The sequence below is a fragment of the Ischnura elegans genome, chromosome 5 (genome assembly GCF_921293095.1).
Source record: "Ischnura elegans chromosome 5, ioIscEleg1.1, whole genome shotgun sequence".
In the NCBI taxonomy this organism is placed as follows: domain Eukaryota; kingdom Metazoa; phylum Arthropoda; class Insecta; order Odonata; family Coenagrionidae; genus Ischnura; species Ischnura elegans.
In genome coordinates, this window is record NC_060250.1 from 76904282 (window position 1) to 76920467 (window position 16186).

A 16186-nucleotide genomic window follows, 5' to 3' on the forward strand; every position below is an offset into this window, starting at 1 on the left:
CACTTTCACCAAACACCATAATGAGAGTAGGAATCCACGATAATGATACAGAAATTAACCAGCAACAAAGACGGATGATTGGAAGAATAGATAAAACCTAAAATTTGACATGCACATATGTGCATTGACAAGACTAGTCTAGCTCCAAAACCAGTCATAATAGCATATGTACTTATTATCTGGCAGAACTGCAGAGTTGATTCTTCCATCACCAATGCCAAATATGGATACTAAACCACTGACAATAAGATGAAAGGTAGGTTTAATATAAAAACATTTATTCTTACAAAATATAAGGGAAAATTATGTACAAATATTTAGCAAAGATGTACACATAGCTATACACCAATTCAATAATGTAGACCGAACATTACCAATTACTGAAATTGAAATTATATCCAATATTTTTCTTTTTCTTTGCAGGCAGAGTTCCAGAAGATGATGGTTCAACATCACTAGCTCTGAAATAAATTAGCAAGGAATTTTTTATCAAACAAATCATACAAAAAATCCACGAAAATTAAAATACCCTAATTCAGGATTCACTGGAAAGGTATTAAGTTCATTCATCCAAGTTTTTGGTTCGATAATGTGCAGTTAAATTTAATGCCAGAATTATGTGATTGTTCTTCCACAGCTGCCAGTAACATCAAAAAAATAATATACATACATATAATTTCTCGTGTGTGTGTGTGCGCGTGTGTAATTTCAATGAAAACTTTTGTATTGGTCTCACCTCACCTCAAACTAACTACCAAGACTGTTTTGCAATATATGTACAAATGTTGTGCCTTTCTATTTTCTGCCTTTTTAATATTTTGACATTACCCAATGAGGATCTGCTGGCCTCTACCAAGAACATTGGTCTCTATACATGATCGTTGATTAGTGGCTGGCACAATGGACCACTGGGTCTAACTGCCTTGGTAGCACAACTACCCCACCGAAGACATCTAATCTAATTCAAAACAGTGCAAGGGGCTAAACATATCAACAAACTAGTTCCTGTAAGATCTCCACTATTTTTCAATGTTGTACCCAGACTAACGTTGCATGGGTGACCATTCATACCTTAACCATGGCACTCTTGTGGCCCCCGATGCTTAAAAATCCGCCTATGTTAAAAAAACCCAAAATCCACCAATGATAGTATCTCAAGTGTGTCCACAAGGACCCAAAATAGCAATTTATAATTTATTAAAGTAATTAAATAGATGGATGGGAAATAAAAGTTATAACGAAAAGAGTCTTCCTCATTCAGCCATTTTATTTCTCATAAATTTAAAACGAAACAATGCAAAAGTTGTTGCCCACTTGTTAAAAGTTAGTGACAACATTGGAGTTTTGGCTCATTAACTCATTCAAAAAGATATGATCCTTAATGGAAATAATCACTAACCAGAGGGCCAATATAGCAAAACACACCCACCACCAGCTAAATTATAAGACAACCTCCCTAATTGGAAGTCATCTGCCTGGTCCCATACCCTTCCAGTTGACAATGCACGCAAAAAAAACCCATAACGAACTTCTCAAATTATGAAAATTCCCTAAAACAAAGTCAGAGGTAGGGCCCAAAACATTAAAAGTGCCCCATATGACATATTATTGTGAAAAAAAGTACTATTATACATTTACAGGTATTTTTCCTATCCATATTTGCATAAATGTAGGAAGTAGAATTGCAGCGGAGGGTACTGCATCTTAATGTTCCGTGCTTAGCCATGCAGGGATTCACATCCGAAACCTACAGAGCAAAGGGCATGAAGGAAACTTGACGCTGCCATAGTCAACTCTGATGGTTCCCCATAAGAAACATGAAAGAGAAACCAAAAGCTACGCTCTGTGCGGCTCGGTCTATTGGTCAGCTATCTGTCTCTTTTGTTAATCTTTTAAGAGTAACCCTTCATTTGGATGATTTTTCTAAGTAACACTTTATCAGTAAAATGGAAGTGAAAGGATCATTTGTACATAACTTTCAATAATCCAGTCCGACCATTAACTCCATTGCTACGAATAACTAATGCTACATGGTAAATACACCCACTTCTCGCAAAAACTATGTGCCAAGAAAAAGAATATTTGTAATGACAAGACAGGAGACCAATGATTCTGAATTAAAAACATTACATTGTTTCAGAGGGATAGCTATATTGGTGACAAAAGGCACATTAGGGAAACCACAGTTATTTTTAGCACATATTTATAAATGTAGCTAATGGCATCAAAAACTTACTTGCTAGTCTCAGCAGTGTCAATGTACTTTCCAACACCTGCACGGAAAACCTTAAGGTTGCCACTTTTATCCCTTTTAGCTTGCTTTGTTACAGTAGCTGCTGCAGCAGCTGCCTTCTTCAGTTCCTCAGCCCTTTCAGCAGCCAGCTATTAAAAAGAAAGTCAGCACCTTCAAATAACCGTTGGCAAAATTATAGCAAATGTTAACAGTAACTGAAATGCTACTAGCAACTGTCTTCATAAAGTTACCCAAAAGCGTAATAAGGGGGATCAATTCTAATGAGAAAAATCATCTACCTTAATCTGGATTTACTATAGGAACCTAAGGAATTTTGTCCAGAGTGCTCTCCTAGAGCAACAAGTAATTCATCATGCTACCATCACATCCTCAAATGACAGTAACATCCACAGAGTAGGTGGAAGACTTGGTATTTTGATTTGTTGATGCTCTAGGAACAAATTTCTGGGCACCGATTTCAATCAATTTAATTATTTTGTTTTTTCTCCGGACAATTTTTGCCCACATTCATCCTATTATTTGCCTTTGGAAATTAGTTTTTGGATGACAAGTGAATGAATTGCTATTTTGCTCTCGCCAGGCCTCACCATGAATATGCATTTAGCATAAAGCATCAGGCGCAGAAATATTCGACCCGTGAACTTAATAAAACACTTATGAAAGTTACACAATTCATCAAAAACAGCTACAAGTGAACAGAAAGCATTACACAGACCTAACAGTAATTAGGCTGGGGGATGCTGGAGACTCAAAGGCTACGTGCTAGGCTAATATTACTTAAGCTGATGAGAATAGATATCTTTCAAAGCAACACAGAGAGCACCAATGAGATCCCTAAATGCGACAAATAAATTAAATGAAGATAGATATTTTACTAAGGGGAAAGGGAAATCATTTTCCCATGGACAGTAGAGGAAAATAATGAAAGCCAGGAGAGATCCGTGCACCTCCATTATGTTTTCATCTTTTTCTTTCTCTTTGTTAATAGCTGGTGTCCTAGCACCATCTGCCACATACCTATCCAGGTGACATCAAGTCTGACCAAATTGATTTGCATGCGTAAAACTTGCCTGCTCATCTGCCTCCTGATAAGGGTCTACAAACACTCTGGCTGATATCAGAACGATGTCTTCAATTGGGCGATCTTTGTTGTCAGTTTCAATTTTTTCTATGGCACTCAAGGTATCCAGCCCACCAACAACACGTCCAAAAACGGTATGCTTACCATCAAGATGACGACATGATCGGTATGTGATGAAACTAAGGAACAAGATTGATGATGAGATAGTTAATGTGCATTAAAAAATTGAGAAAATCATGAATTGACCGATGGTTTGATCAAATAAGGTAAGTATACATACGAATTTTAAAATAATTTGAAAATACAAAGACTTGAGAAAGATAAGGAGCAAATTAATTGGAGATACCTTCTTTTCGTTTCAAGCCACATGGCATATTCTGCATATAACACAATAAAATACATCACACGCCCTCAATCACCAGATGCTTAATAAAATATTTGAGAATCATGTGGAAATAATTTAGGCACTGTTTCATACCATTGAGAACTACAAAAATAACAGCAATAAATTTACACAAGGAATGAAAACCAACCTCACTCGCACTATAAATAGATCCATTAGTAACTGATTTACCAAGAATGGTTCAAGAAATTGATTCATAGATACTCACAACTGGGAGCCATTAGTATTTGGTCCTGAATTAGCCATGGATAGAATTCCTCGACCCGTATGTGTGAGATTTGGCTTAAATTCATCCTCAAAAGGCTTTCCCCAGATAGATTCACCACCATTACCGGTCCCAGCGGGATCACCTCCCTGTATCTGTAGAAGGATACAAGAGTTCAAGACAGCTTCCTTTGTTGAAGCTTTCGCAGATCATTATAGCTGTTGATGATGTTTTTTCTGGTGTTCCTGGCGTACTTATTGGGTTTCTTGCGCTTGAAAATAGGGTGGTTTCCTTTTATTTTTTTATTGCCCAAATCAAAAGATTATTACTCCTGGAGTATGCATTTCACATTTTTAGATTTTTAAATGACAATATCTATTTTTCACAATTAAATGAAAAGTGAAAATTTTTAAGTGTGCGAAAACGCGACGGCTAAGTAGGAATGATGGGAAAATCCTATGTGACGTCATTCTGGTTCCTACTCCCGCAAAGTGAGGTGACCTTAGGGCGAGGATATGTGCGCCACTGCGATGCAGGCTGCTACCAGGTAGCAGAGTACCCTGCTAGCTGGTAGCGCTTGGCTTAAATAAGGATTAGGTATTAATACCTTATCAAACGAAGGAAATTTTCCGACCATAGGCAGTTTTAATAGGTGATTATAAAGACATGTTTCCCTGAGCTCTGTGCCTCATGTATGCATTGGTAATCTCAGATGATGTAAAACTCCTATCCTCTCGTGTAGAAACTAGGTCCCTGTGACGTCACGTTGAGTGGCATATCATGGGCGCCAATCTGGCCTTTTTCATATGCGGTTAAAATTGACCATTGCCATTTGTCTAAACTGGGATTTCTAAAACCAAATAATTTGTATATTATGAATACACTAATGGTGGGTAACAAGTAGCAATCAATGCCTTTCGTTTTATTTGATGATGGAAACTACCCTATTGGCTACAAACAGGGGTGGTCTAGCCAGGTTGGCTGATCGGCAATCGCCAAGGGCTCCGAGCTTTCTGAGTCCCCACAATGCTCGCTTCTACTATGAAGCATACATATATGAAAAGGTGATATAAAAAAAAGACTCAAAATTATGGAATTATAAAATTCTACGTTTTCATAAGTTGCTGTATTTACAGCATATTCAGGGTAAAAAGATCGCATAAAAAATAAATTTACACAAGATAAAGGATAACATGCTCATTTTTGAAAAAGCTATTCGTCAGCTACACTTTTAGATTTCAAGTCAGTTTCAAGGAACAAATTCACTAAATAGAGAGTAGAATAGTTCAATTAAATAAGCTGTGAAATTCTCACTTTTTATTGTATTTTTTATATGAAATTGCTATTTTTTGTGAACTTTTATCCAGTTTTTAAAAGCCAGAATTGCGTCAAAATCCATTTCCTGGAGTCAAAATCTATCAGAAAAGTTTCCTTACATTTTCCCTATCCCCTGGTAAGGTGGGCGCCATCATAAGCCCTGGCCGAGGGCCCCCAATCACCCCAGACAACCTCTTGCTACAAGCCCGGTAAGTACATGGGGTACACCCTAAAAAAACATCATCAAGACAATTGATCATCCTTGAAGAAGGAGGCAAAGATAAAATAACTTCGAAACTGAGATTTTAAAGTACATGAACAATTATAGTTATGGTTAGGCCATACAATCATTTCAAGCGTTTTTTTTTTTTTTAACCTTTCTGCTGTGAATGAACAGGATTGGTCTTCACAAGTAGCCCATTTCGTTATGCACATGATGAGTACATCTCGTCAGATTTTTTTTACATATTATTCATCACATCACAGATGAGAATGAAAGGCTTATGTGGTCGTAGGGATAAGCCTGTTATTAAAGTAGGGTCGAGATTAGAATTAATTAATATTACGTATTTGGTATTGCATAGCATATATGTACTCTCTTTCCATGGAAATTTTAGAGTAATGACAACAAGAATGTATTTTAATACCATAATAATACTTCAATCAAGCTGAGCTAACTCTCTTGTAAAGATACACATTCCTGCATTAAATTACAAAAGAAAAACCATCCAGAAGAATGAATATATGCGTGTAAAAATGTTACAACATAAACAGTTGGCCGTGGAAATATGTCACAAAAAGTCACGTATTCAATTAAAAAATCAGCTCTCATGATACCAGGTTTTTCACAGTTAACACAAAAAAGAAAACTACATTATTTTAATATAATTGGCTTTTTATGAGTCTTAAACTTACAATTAGCAGAATACAGCTAGGATGACATATTTTGAATTTTTATACCTTTTCTTATTGCATAGACTTTTTCCAAAGCGGGGGATTAGTTTAATTTAAATACGTATTAAAAAAATATATACATAAAATTATACATAAAGCACTCCGCTGGAAGTCGAGGGATCCGGGTTCGAATCCCGGTCGAGGCGAATGATTTTTCCTCTGTGGATTTTTTGTGCAATTTTTTATACCTACACACAACATGATGTATAATTAAACAATTAAATAGTATGTATGTCAGTAGAAAAGAAATAAGCATTGAATTATTTTATCAAATAGTCGATGTATATTTGGTAAAGAATTACTAAATAAGCTCATCAAATGATTCAAATGGAAATTCAACGTACCATAAAGTTCCTTATAGAGCGATGGAATTTTGTGTTATCATAATATCCCCTGTCACACAATTTCAAAAAATTCTCGCAGGTTTTGGGAAGCATTTCACAGTGGAGCTCCAAATTCAAAGGCCCCAAGCTTGTTGTTAGTCGGACATAACCTGAAAAGTTTTTAACTAGCATTAAAATTTCTTATGCATTATAAACAGCGGGATCCAAAAATAATATCAAATGATGCACCATAAAATTGATGATTTGGAAAATATAAAAACAATAATCATGCAACCGATGAAAAAAATCAAGCCCTATTGAAATCACTTCAGTATTCACTTCACTATTAATCACTAGCAGGCCAACCATTATTATGAGGAAAATATAGTACCAAGAGAAGAAGGAAACTTGGAATTCATATTCACATAGCAGGGTTTTAAGGCATACTGAACAGCAAACAAGGGAAAAAACGATTTCTGTATAACGCGCACCGGATCAGCTTGTACCCCACTCCACAATCAATGTTAAAAGTTGTGTGAACTCATACCCCAGCAAAAATGTTGGCACTGAGAAGATCAATAGGCAAGTGTAGTATTATTAGAGTCGCGTACATATTCCATTGGAGCGAGTGAAGAGGTGTGCCTACCCGGTAGGATGTCCAACCACAAAAGTTGTATGACGTGACATAACAAATGGTCATGAGAAAACTACGCGGCGGATGCAATCAAAAGTAGCACCAAAGGGTTTGGAAGTATAAGATCAGTGGCGCCGATTCCATGGGGCTTGGGGGGGCCCGAGCCCCCTCAAAAATTCGTAACAGATGTGAGGAAAAAATGTGTAAGGCTTGTCGATTTTCCCCGATATATCGAGATTCAAGTGACCAGGGTTCCAATGTTGATTATATGACTCTTCTAAAATGCTTAAAAGACTTAAAATTCACTACTTATAAAATTTACTGGGGCAAGGTCCCCGGTTTGGGCCCCCCCAATATTTTTTGTAAGTTGGCACCCCTGTATAAGATGCACATGGGTACTAACTTTGGTTTCAATTCATGTAGCCCTATGGAAATGCATAGCGGACAGCAGGGTTGATTGATTCAAATCACTTTGATTTAAATCACGATTTAAATCACTTGATTTTAATTTTTTTAAATCAGGTGATTTTAATCATAATGTGATCTATACGTTTGATTTTTAAAGAGTCAAGAAAAGGAAGCTATAAGTGTATAATTTTGATTTTTATTTCTTAATTAATACAATGAATCGACAGTTATCAGCACAATGGTGGCTCTTAAATAGAAATGATACTGAGGAATGCATGTAACATGAAAATTAAAATAAAATGGCTTTGGTTAGAATACTAGTGTATCCGTTGAAAAAAGTTTGTTTTCTGATTTAACTTCTAAGCGTAGGCACCATACAAAGTTGCAATTACAGAATTGTTCTAAACTTCATATAATTTAGAACCGCATAATATAGCACATTTGATACTTCCAATGGCAATTTTATATTATGCCGGTGTAATTTTTAATTTGATACCATTGGCATTTCCATAGTTCTCTCCCCTGATTGACTAAATGTTGTATTAAGTTTAGAGTATGTTGCCTCTTATTGTTTCTGCAAACGATCATTCTCCAATATGCTGCCTAAATAGTTAGTATTGCAAATAACTGAATTTTTGATAAATGGAGAATCATAATAATCTCTTTAAAATCAATAAAATCCGATTTAAATCAAAAAAATCAACAAAAATGATTTTTTTTAAAAAATCATGATTTTTATCAACCCTGGCAGACAGACAAACAGATATCCTCTTTTAGATACAGTACACTCCCGATTATCCTGGCTAATGATGGGGAGAGACGGCATGAATAATCGGAAAACACGGATAACCCAAACTTTAACGTCTTGTAATTTTCATCATTTCAAACAATATATTATTATCTATGCAGTTATTATGTAATATCATCATATGTATTTTTATGGCTAACTAGTGTATCTTTGACGAACGGACTACTTATCCATGTTATTACAAGTAAGGCTCATGACAAGAGACTCGAAACAAAACTAAATGAAACAAAGACACCTAATCACATATTGTTAACACAATTCCATGGACATTGACCATATGAAATACCTTTTTTCTTCACCCTTTCGTATCTCACAAGATCCTCGGCCACAATGGCTGCTTCGTGGACTGTTTGAGGAGCCATAGCCGTAGAGGTAAAACCAGCAGCAACAGCACCAGTTGAGTAGTGGGCCTTATGGAACAATTTACCAAATTATATCATTACAGTAGTGTGTAAATCATACAATGAATAATAAGTTAAGAAATTTAAGTATCTAATACATCCTTGTTACAGTAAAATTATCTTTTACTACCATTACAATTTCAAAAATATTGTAGATATATGATTTTTTGGGCATCTTTCATGGTTTTGGACTAGATAGATACAGAGAAAGGCCTGAAAAACCAATATCCACAACTTCAAGACTCAGCTGAGACCTTCATAAAAAAGGAAAATAAGGCATTATTTATTAACCCCTCAACGCCGTCATGCGTACCCAGTACGCGCCCTTTAAATTTCGTATGCCGCCGTCATGCGTACCCAGTACGCTTCCTGACCTACTGTTTATAATATTTTTTCTCCGCCAGATATTGTATGTTAAATTAAAACTAATTACTCTGTCTTTTGAAGAAATGTTTTTCCTTTTCAATAAAATATTTATAGCGGTTTTATGCCTTCAAGATTTTTAAAAAATGCTTCAATAAAATTCCGTTTCAAACCAGCGCCTTGACGACTTCGGTCCAAAAACTCAACGCCTTCCTTCAACTGTTCTATCATGAAAACTTCCGCCTATTCTGCTTGAGAGACGTCTAGAAGGGTCAGCTAATTTAGCTTGAGATACGGTATCTTCTAAGCTCAATGCCGTCTCTCCGTCTTCTCCTTGTTTGTCGTCACCTCGAGCCCCAAGTGTGTTTGGTCCGCCTCGTTAGTCCTTAGCGTCCTAAGCGAAGGGGCCATGTGCTTCGCTCTGCATTTATTTATTTTTTCTGGACAGTAATCAACGAAGATAAGATTCCATCGAAACAGTCAGCGTATACCAGGGCCCCTTCGAGATATTTTCTCGCCTCTTGAGGGAGCTTCTAAACCACGAGCTTCAGTCCACCCAGTCTGACCCAGTCCACCAGAGTCATTCATGCTGTGTGGTGTTCGTTCAGGCAGTGAGCTGAAATTCTCATCGGGTGTACTTCCTGTGTGTGGCATTTTTTTATAATTGGGGATCCTACGAAATGGGAATAGTATTGAAAGGCAAAAAAGGGACTCGGAAGTCTGTTTGTGTGTTAGGCTATAATAAAATCATTGGTGGGGTGAATTTCAAGGACCTGTTATTGCATTCGTACGTAATGGAAAGAAAACGCCATTACAAGTGATGTATGAAGTTATTTAGGAGACTATTGAATGAGGCAGTCCTAAATTCATATGTTGTTCACAGGAAAAACACGTATAAAAATTTGACTTATCATTTCGCGTGCCATTGGGCGAGGTAATATTTTTGAAATATCCAACGTCATACGAACTGTTTGGACTTGGCCGTCACTCATTACACAATTTAGTACCAAGAATCACAAAAATAGATTTCCTAAAGACTATTCCTGCAGCTGGGAAGAAATCAAAGTCTCAAAGGAGGTGTGCAGTTTGTGCGTAACATGGGAAATGAAGAGTTGCGTGTACTGTTGTGAAAAATGTGCCGTGGGATTATGTTTGGATTGCTTCAAATCATGTCAGAGCAGATTTTCTATGGTAAATCATTTGAATATTTGCATATTGACGTTTGAAACATTAGCATGTGATTACCTATATGAAATGATACGGTAATAATGGAGTAAAGTCAGAGAAGTGGGCAGAGTGGTAAATTTTCAAGTAGGCGAAACGGGTAATCCTATCGAAAGTATCCAATCTGTTATGAAAATTTCAACCCCAAATAACTAAATAACATCATGTAATTGTATTTTTTAAATGCATGGAATGTTAGAGGTCTCGTAGCTTATTCGAAACCAAATAAAAATCTTTCAAAATTGAAAATTTATTCATTAGTTCATAAAATGAGATACATAAAACAATAAATATTTTTTCAAATCGCTCGAAAAATTAATATATAGTAGCGCATTATATTACGCAAGTATACAAAAATTTTCAACGATACTGATCGTATATTATGAAAGATATAAATTATTGAATGATAGTATACCAAAAAGGCGAAGATTTTTAAATCTCATCCGGCCGCTGAGATGGGATTTAATGAAATGCCTGCCGCGCTTGAGGGGTTAATATTAGTATGATCCTACATGATTTATAATGACTGAGCTTAGCAAAAACACACTGAGGCATAACTTTTATAAGGAGTGTAATTTTATGCTCCCTAAAAAAATTGCTGAATCGATATAATACAAAATGAGTTAGATTTTTCAATATTTTATGGCATGTAAACAATTAAATCACTCTTTCCCATCCTTTAAATACACAAAATTACACCAAATTCTACAATCCATTTTCAGAATCCTTAAAAAAATATTGATTTCGCATACTCTGATGAAAAATAGAGAAAAATTTGTTACAACAAGTCAAACAAAAAAATTAATCCCCACACAATTGAAGAAGGTCATGATTATCAAAGAAGAGTCGAAGGTCAGGAGGATGATATGGGCATTGAAAAATTAGCAGTTTCATATGAGAACCAAAAACCTCAGAAGAAATGTACTCTGCATTGTATATCCACAACACAATTTTCTCTCAGTCCTGAAATTCTTGGCTGCCCAATCAAAACAAAGACAGATCATTTAAAGAAATAAAACAGGGACCAAGAAGACCTTGATATAACTTGCTAGATGAATATATATTATGTAAAAGTTGACAACAACATCAGTTGAAGCTTTTAAATGAAAACTAATAGAGAGATTAAATAATTAATTAAAATAGTGCAATGAATTATATGTATGCCGTCTCATAGCTAGGGCATGATTAAAACTCAGATGCAAAATTTTAATTATCGATGATAAAACTTCAATATTCCTCCAGCCTTGATTGGCATCATTTAAAATCAAAAGCGTAATTGTATTCTTTCCATTCATACCAATTTATTATAGGACCCGAAATTGAAAGATATGCTTGTAAATAAAAATAGGTCTCTAAAATTAAAAAAATTACATGGGGAGCATTATAAGGAAGGCTGCATTCATTTTTTTGAAGTCTTAGAAAAATCTTAACATTTAGTAAAGTATCTCCCATATAATTTGCTCAAGCTCATTATTTCCTGCTGGGGGGACATAATGAATTTGCCTGAATGATCATTCCTATTATTTTTTGCTTCACAAAAATTACAGTTTTGGCTATAGGTAATACTAAAAGACATTCAGCTTATCGCCGATCCCTTGTTCTTTAATGTAAACACCATCTGGGCTATTTTAAAAGTATAAAGACATTGTGAAACAGTTGCATTTGAGACAATTGCTAAGGCAAGTGGCTCCAGCTGCCAGTTGCAGCCCTGTGGTCAGATAAGAGCAGGCGCCTAGGACTAGACTCTGTTTGTTTTATCTTTGCGGGTGAGCTGGTGAGGCTAAAGCAAATGGGGGTGAGGGGAGGGAAAGCAACTCAACACACGACTTTCTGTTTGCCAATCAGTAGACAGTGGGCATGGCCTAGTGCCCCTCAACCAATCCAACGATTTGATTGATGGGTTTTTATTTTTCATAGGAAAATCCTCCAAAATCGTTGGCACATTAATGGCAGAGCCAGGTTTCGCTGTTAGTGGGCCCTGGTTGCTTCTATAGCGGCGAGGGTATTCCCCGTCCCTCCCTTCCAACCCTATCCCAGAGGTGCCGTTGGGCTCCTATCGTGGCGGCACCTCTTTCCTATTTCCTTCCTTTCCAAACCCCTCTCCAGTAGTGCAGGCATATCAGTTAAGTCACTGGGTCCCGGCCACGGTGTGTTGTAACCCCAAAGGACCCCCCTTGGGTCCTGATCTCTGCCCCTCAGACCTCTGTCATGTCAACATCATGCATCTGCTCGTGGAGCAGTGTTGCCAAACCTCACATGTTCTCCTTGTATGTCTTTAGCAATGCCTTACACCAATGGTGCCACATTCAGCATTGTAGCTGACAATGCCCTGGGCTTCTATGAAGTGATTATCCTCTATGCCTTTCAAATGAGTAGGTACATTGTCTTGGGTCTGGTCCAAAATACCCGTGGCCACATATAAGTCACATGTTTTCGGCTACAAACTAGGACGGCTGTGTACATTTGGCAACGTTACGTTTGCTCCTGTCCTCTCTCTTTCTATCTGCTCTAGTATTACTCTATAGCAGAGTGGATGACAAAATATTTTCAATAAAACTAGAAACTTAATTCATTTCAAAATGATTAATGCTCTCTAAACTAACATCAAAAATAATACTTCTGCCTCAACTGTAGGAAAATAAACATAAACTAAATTAGGGGTGACAGCTATAATACAATGCATGATACCTTATATTAAGTGCTACACTTGTTCATAATACATAAATGCACCAAAATAATTTCATTTTAATGATGCTTGCCAGGAAAGTGAATAAAAAAAAATATAAAAGTTAATAGGGAGTTTCCTTCATCAAAGAAAACGAAATGCCATGATTGTGATTCCTTACCCACCATTAGTGTATTCATAATGTACAAATTATTTGGTTTTAGAAATCCCAGTTTAGACGAATGACAACGGTCAATTTTAACCTCATATGAAAAAGGCCAGATTGGCACCAATACGATTCCACTCCACATGACGTCACAGGGACCTAGTTTCTACACGAGTAGATAGGAGTTTTTCACTGTCTGAGATTACTAATGCATGCATGAAGCACAGAGCTCAGGGAAACATCTCTTAATAATCACACATTAAAAATACTGAAGTTCGGAAAGTTTCCTTCGTTTGATAGGGGAATGATAATCCTTATTTAAGCCAAGCGCTACCAGCTAGCAGGGTACTCAGCTACCTGCTAGCAGCCTGCGTCGTATCAGCGCTCAAGCCTCGCCCCAAGGTCACCTCACAAGGCGGCAGGGGGAACCAGAAATATATCACACGGACTTTTTCCCATCATTCCTACTTAGCCGTCACGTTTTCGCACTTGAAATTTTTCACTTTTCGTTTAATCAGGAAAATAGATATCGCCATTTAAAAATCTAAAAGTGTGAAATTTGTACTCCAGGAGTAATAATCTTTCGATTTAGGCAATAAAAAATAATAGGAAACCACCCTATTGTGCAGCCTCAGACACAGCAAAGGAATCACACTATTGTGTTAAGTTCCCCGGGTCACGTGCCTCTGGTTGTTCATTTGGGGCCACACTTTTATTTAACAGGAATTCAAGTGCCAGATTACGCAGGAATTGAACATGTTAAAGAATAAATCAAGATTTGCATCAAATGCGGTATATATTTGGTACACTTACTGCATTAAATTTATCTGCGACCTTTTTTTCTTCATCCTTCTTTTCGGGAGCCTTGTACTCTTTTTTCAGCACATCCAATATTTCTCTTGTTTCCATATTGATATTTTTAAGATTTGCAGCAGGGTCTCCACGGTCTTGAACCACCTCTGAAATTACAAAAATCAATAATGAACCAAGGCTTTCATTTAATAGTTCATAATAAAATTTTAATTGAGTATGTAACCAAAGTAATTCAGTATGTACAATAATAATTCAAATGAAATTATTGGTAAAAATTACCTCGGTTAGTTGTGAAAATACTCACTAGGAAAATATAACCACTAGGGCAAAAAAATTTCATGCACCAATATAATGATTTTGAATGACTACCTCACTAAAACTACCAGTTTTCATGATGAGCATTGTGAGTAAAAATGCAGTACCGCCGCAATAATTTGACTGGAGTGTCATAAACTTATTTACTAACATCTACATACAAACCTTCATCCTCAATTTTGAGGTTATTTTTCAAATGGTGAAAAGAAGACAGGTTAAATTTCTCGATATTGTTCGGGTCTTGCAAAACAATAAGATCTTTTCTTTCAAATGGTTCGTCATTTAAGAGATCTTTCCAATTTTTCACTTTTATATTCAACTGCTCCACAGCCTAGGAATGGGAGATAAATAAAACGATTGCTAAAACAAGGAATTATAATATTGCCAACAGAACACAGAATGGATACTTCATTAAAAGTAATGCTTCCATTAATTGAACAATTGAAAACATGAACATGTTTACCTCAAAGCAAAATACATTTCCTGTTTTCGTAACTGCGACTATATGCGAGTTGTTAGTAAATGTTTTGTACATTACTGGGCAATGGTACTTGTCTTCATGATTTTTGTGGAAATTCAGCTTAATCAAACTTTTACTGTCCATTGGCTAGAAAAAAGAAAAGAAAATCAGTGAGTCACTGACATTTAAGGATGGAGATGGAGTATTAACATTTACTTACTTCTCCTGTAATAGGATTGACTTTAAACTTCTTCAAAAAGGCGACTATAGCCTGTAGTTCAAAAATGTTCCCATTTTTATCACAATAAGGATGCTCGAATGGAGTCAAAGATAATGAGCAGAAATCAAAAGGTAAACGACGAAACCCTGCTTTATCTCCTGTCGGTGGACCAGATTTTTTCCCACCGTACAACGTCGTCCATTCTGTACACGTTAGGTACCTGATGAGATAAAATGCTTCCATTAAAAATCCTTAAAATTAAAACAGAAAAATATAATTAATTAAGTTTACAAACATTTTGTCCTTCTGATGCTGTCGTTTCCCCATCTTGATATTTTTCTAAAAACCACAGTAAGTTATAACCTAAGATGATTTAGAACCTTCGAACGAGCTTCGCTTAACAAATCACTCACTGTCGGTTTCAAATGAAGTGATTTCTTATTTAAGAAGACAAAATTTTGAAAATAATAGATTTCACAAGAAAAATTAAGGAAAACATCTCATTTCATCGCAAGGATCGCCAGTTTACAAACAAATGTCACTTCGCCACTGATTCGAATAACGCTATTCATATTGGTAATTAGTTTCAGAACTTGCTGCCAAGTGGCGTTAGCAATGCAACAACAAACAATTATTCGAAATGGAAAACACGATTCATCTTGGTTAAATATTTCTAAAAATAAAATAGGCAGGGAATTAGGATACAGGTAAATTAGAAAATCAAGTATATTACAATTATTTGCTCTCGATACTGCCTGCACTCGACTCATCCTAATGTTTTAACTTAACTTTTTATTTTTTTAAACGTAATTTTTTAAGCATTCCCGCAAACTTTTGCGATTATCAAGATATGAATGCAAATATTAATGAGCCATTGGCAAGAAATGGAAGCGAGGTTTTAATTGTTCCTGAAATTGTATGAGTATTGGATTTTTCGTAAATAATCTATCTTATTCTTATATTTTTGGTTGTTTATTGTCAGAAACTTGTCGAACATTGTGAAAAGCTTTATTACTGTTAGCCGTAAAGCAAATACAAGGATTCAAATTACATGGAGACGGTATACAGAAATATTTTCTCATTCAATATGTATCTTTTCCGATTTATTAACATTTGTAGCTAGAATTTGGAAATGAATACTAACTAGTTGAGGCAATTAACAGTAAAGACAT

General features: G+C 36.0%; 1 protein-coding gene across 1 annotated transcript; it reads right to left on the bottom strand.

Moving 5' to 3' along the window:
- Nucleotides 1-261: 261 nt before the first annotated feature.
- On the bottom strand, nt 262-15572 carry LOC124159089 (RING-type E3 ubiquitin-protein ligase PPIL2). The gene is made up of 11 exons (XM_046534632.1): nt 15310-15572; nt 15015-15234; nt 14798-14941; nt 14500-14665; nt 14020-14165; nt 8674-8797; nt 6559-6707; nt 3947-4098; nt 3325-3514; nt 2237-2382; nt 262-461 (listed from the first exon to the last, which is right to left on the bottom strand). Exons 1-11 carry the CDS (start codon nt 15339-15341, stop codon nt 371-373), a joined length of 1560 nt encoding a protein of 519 aa, XP_046390588.1. The 5' UTR covers nt 15342-15572; the 3' UTR covers nt 262-370.
- Nucleotides 15573-16186: the final 614 nt, after the last annotated feature.

What these genes read in the sequence shown, in the direction of transcription:
- LOC124159089 (XM_046534632.1), bottom strand. Translation starts at nt 15,341, where the DNA reads ATGGGGAAACGACAGCATCAGAAGGACAAAAT. An exon ending in CCTCAAAATTGAGGATGAAG is followed by an intron (nt 14,166 to 14,499) that starts GTTTGTATGTAG and finishes TTGTAATTTCAG; the next exon opens with AGGTGGTTCAAGACCGTGGA. An exon ending in CGAAAGGGTGAAGAAAAAAG is followed by an intron (nt 6,708 to 8,673) that starts GTATTTCATATG and finishes AAAACTTTTCAG; the next exon opens with GTTATGTCCGACTAACAACA.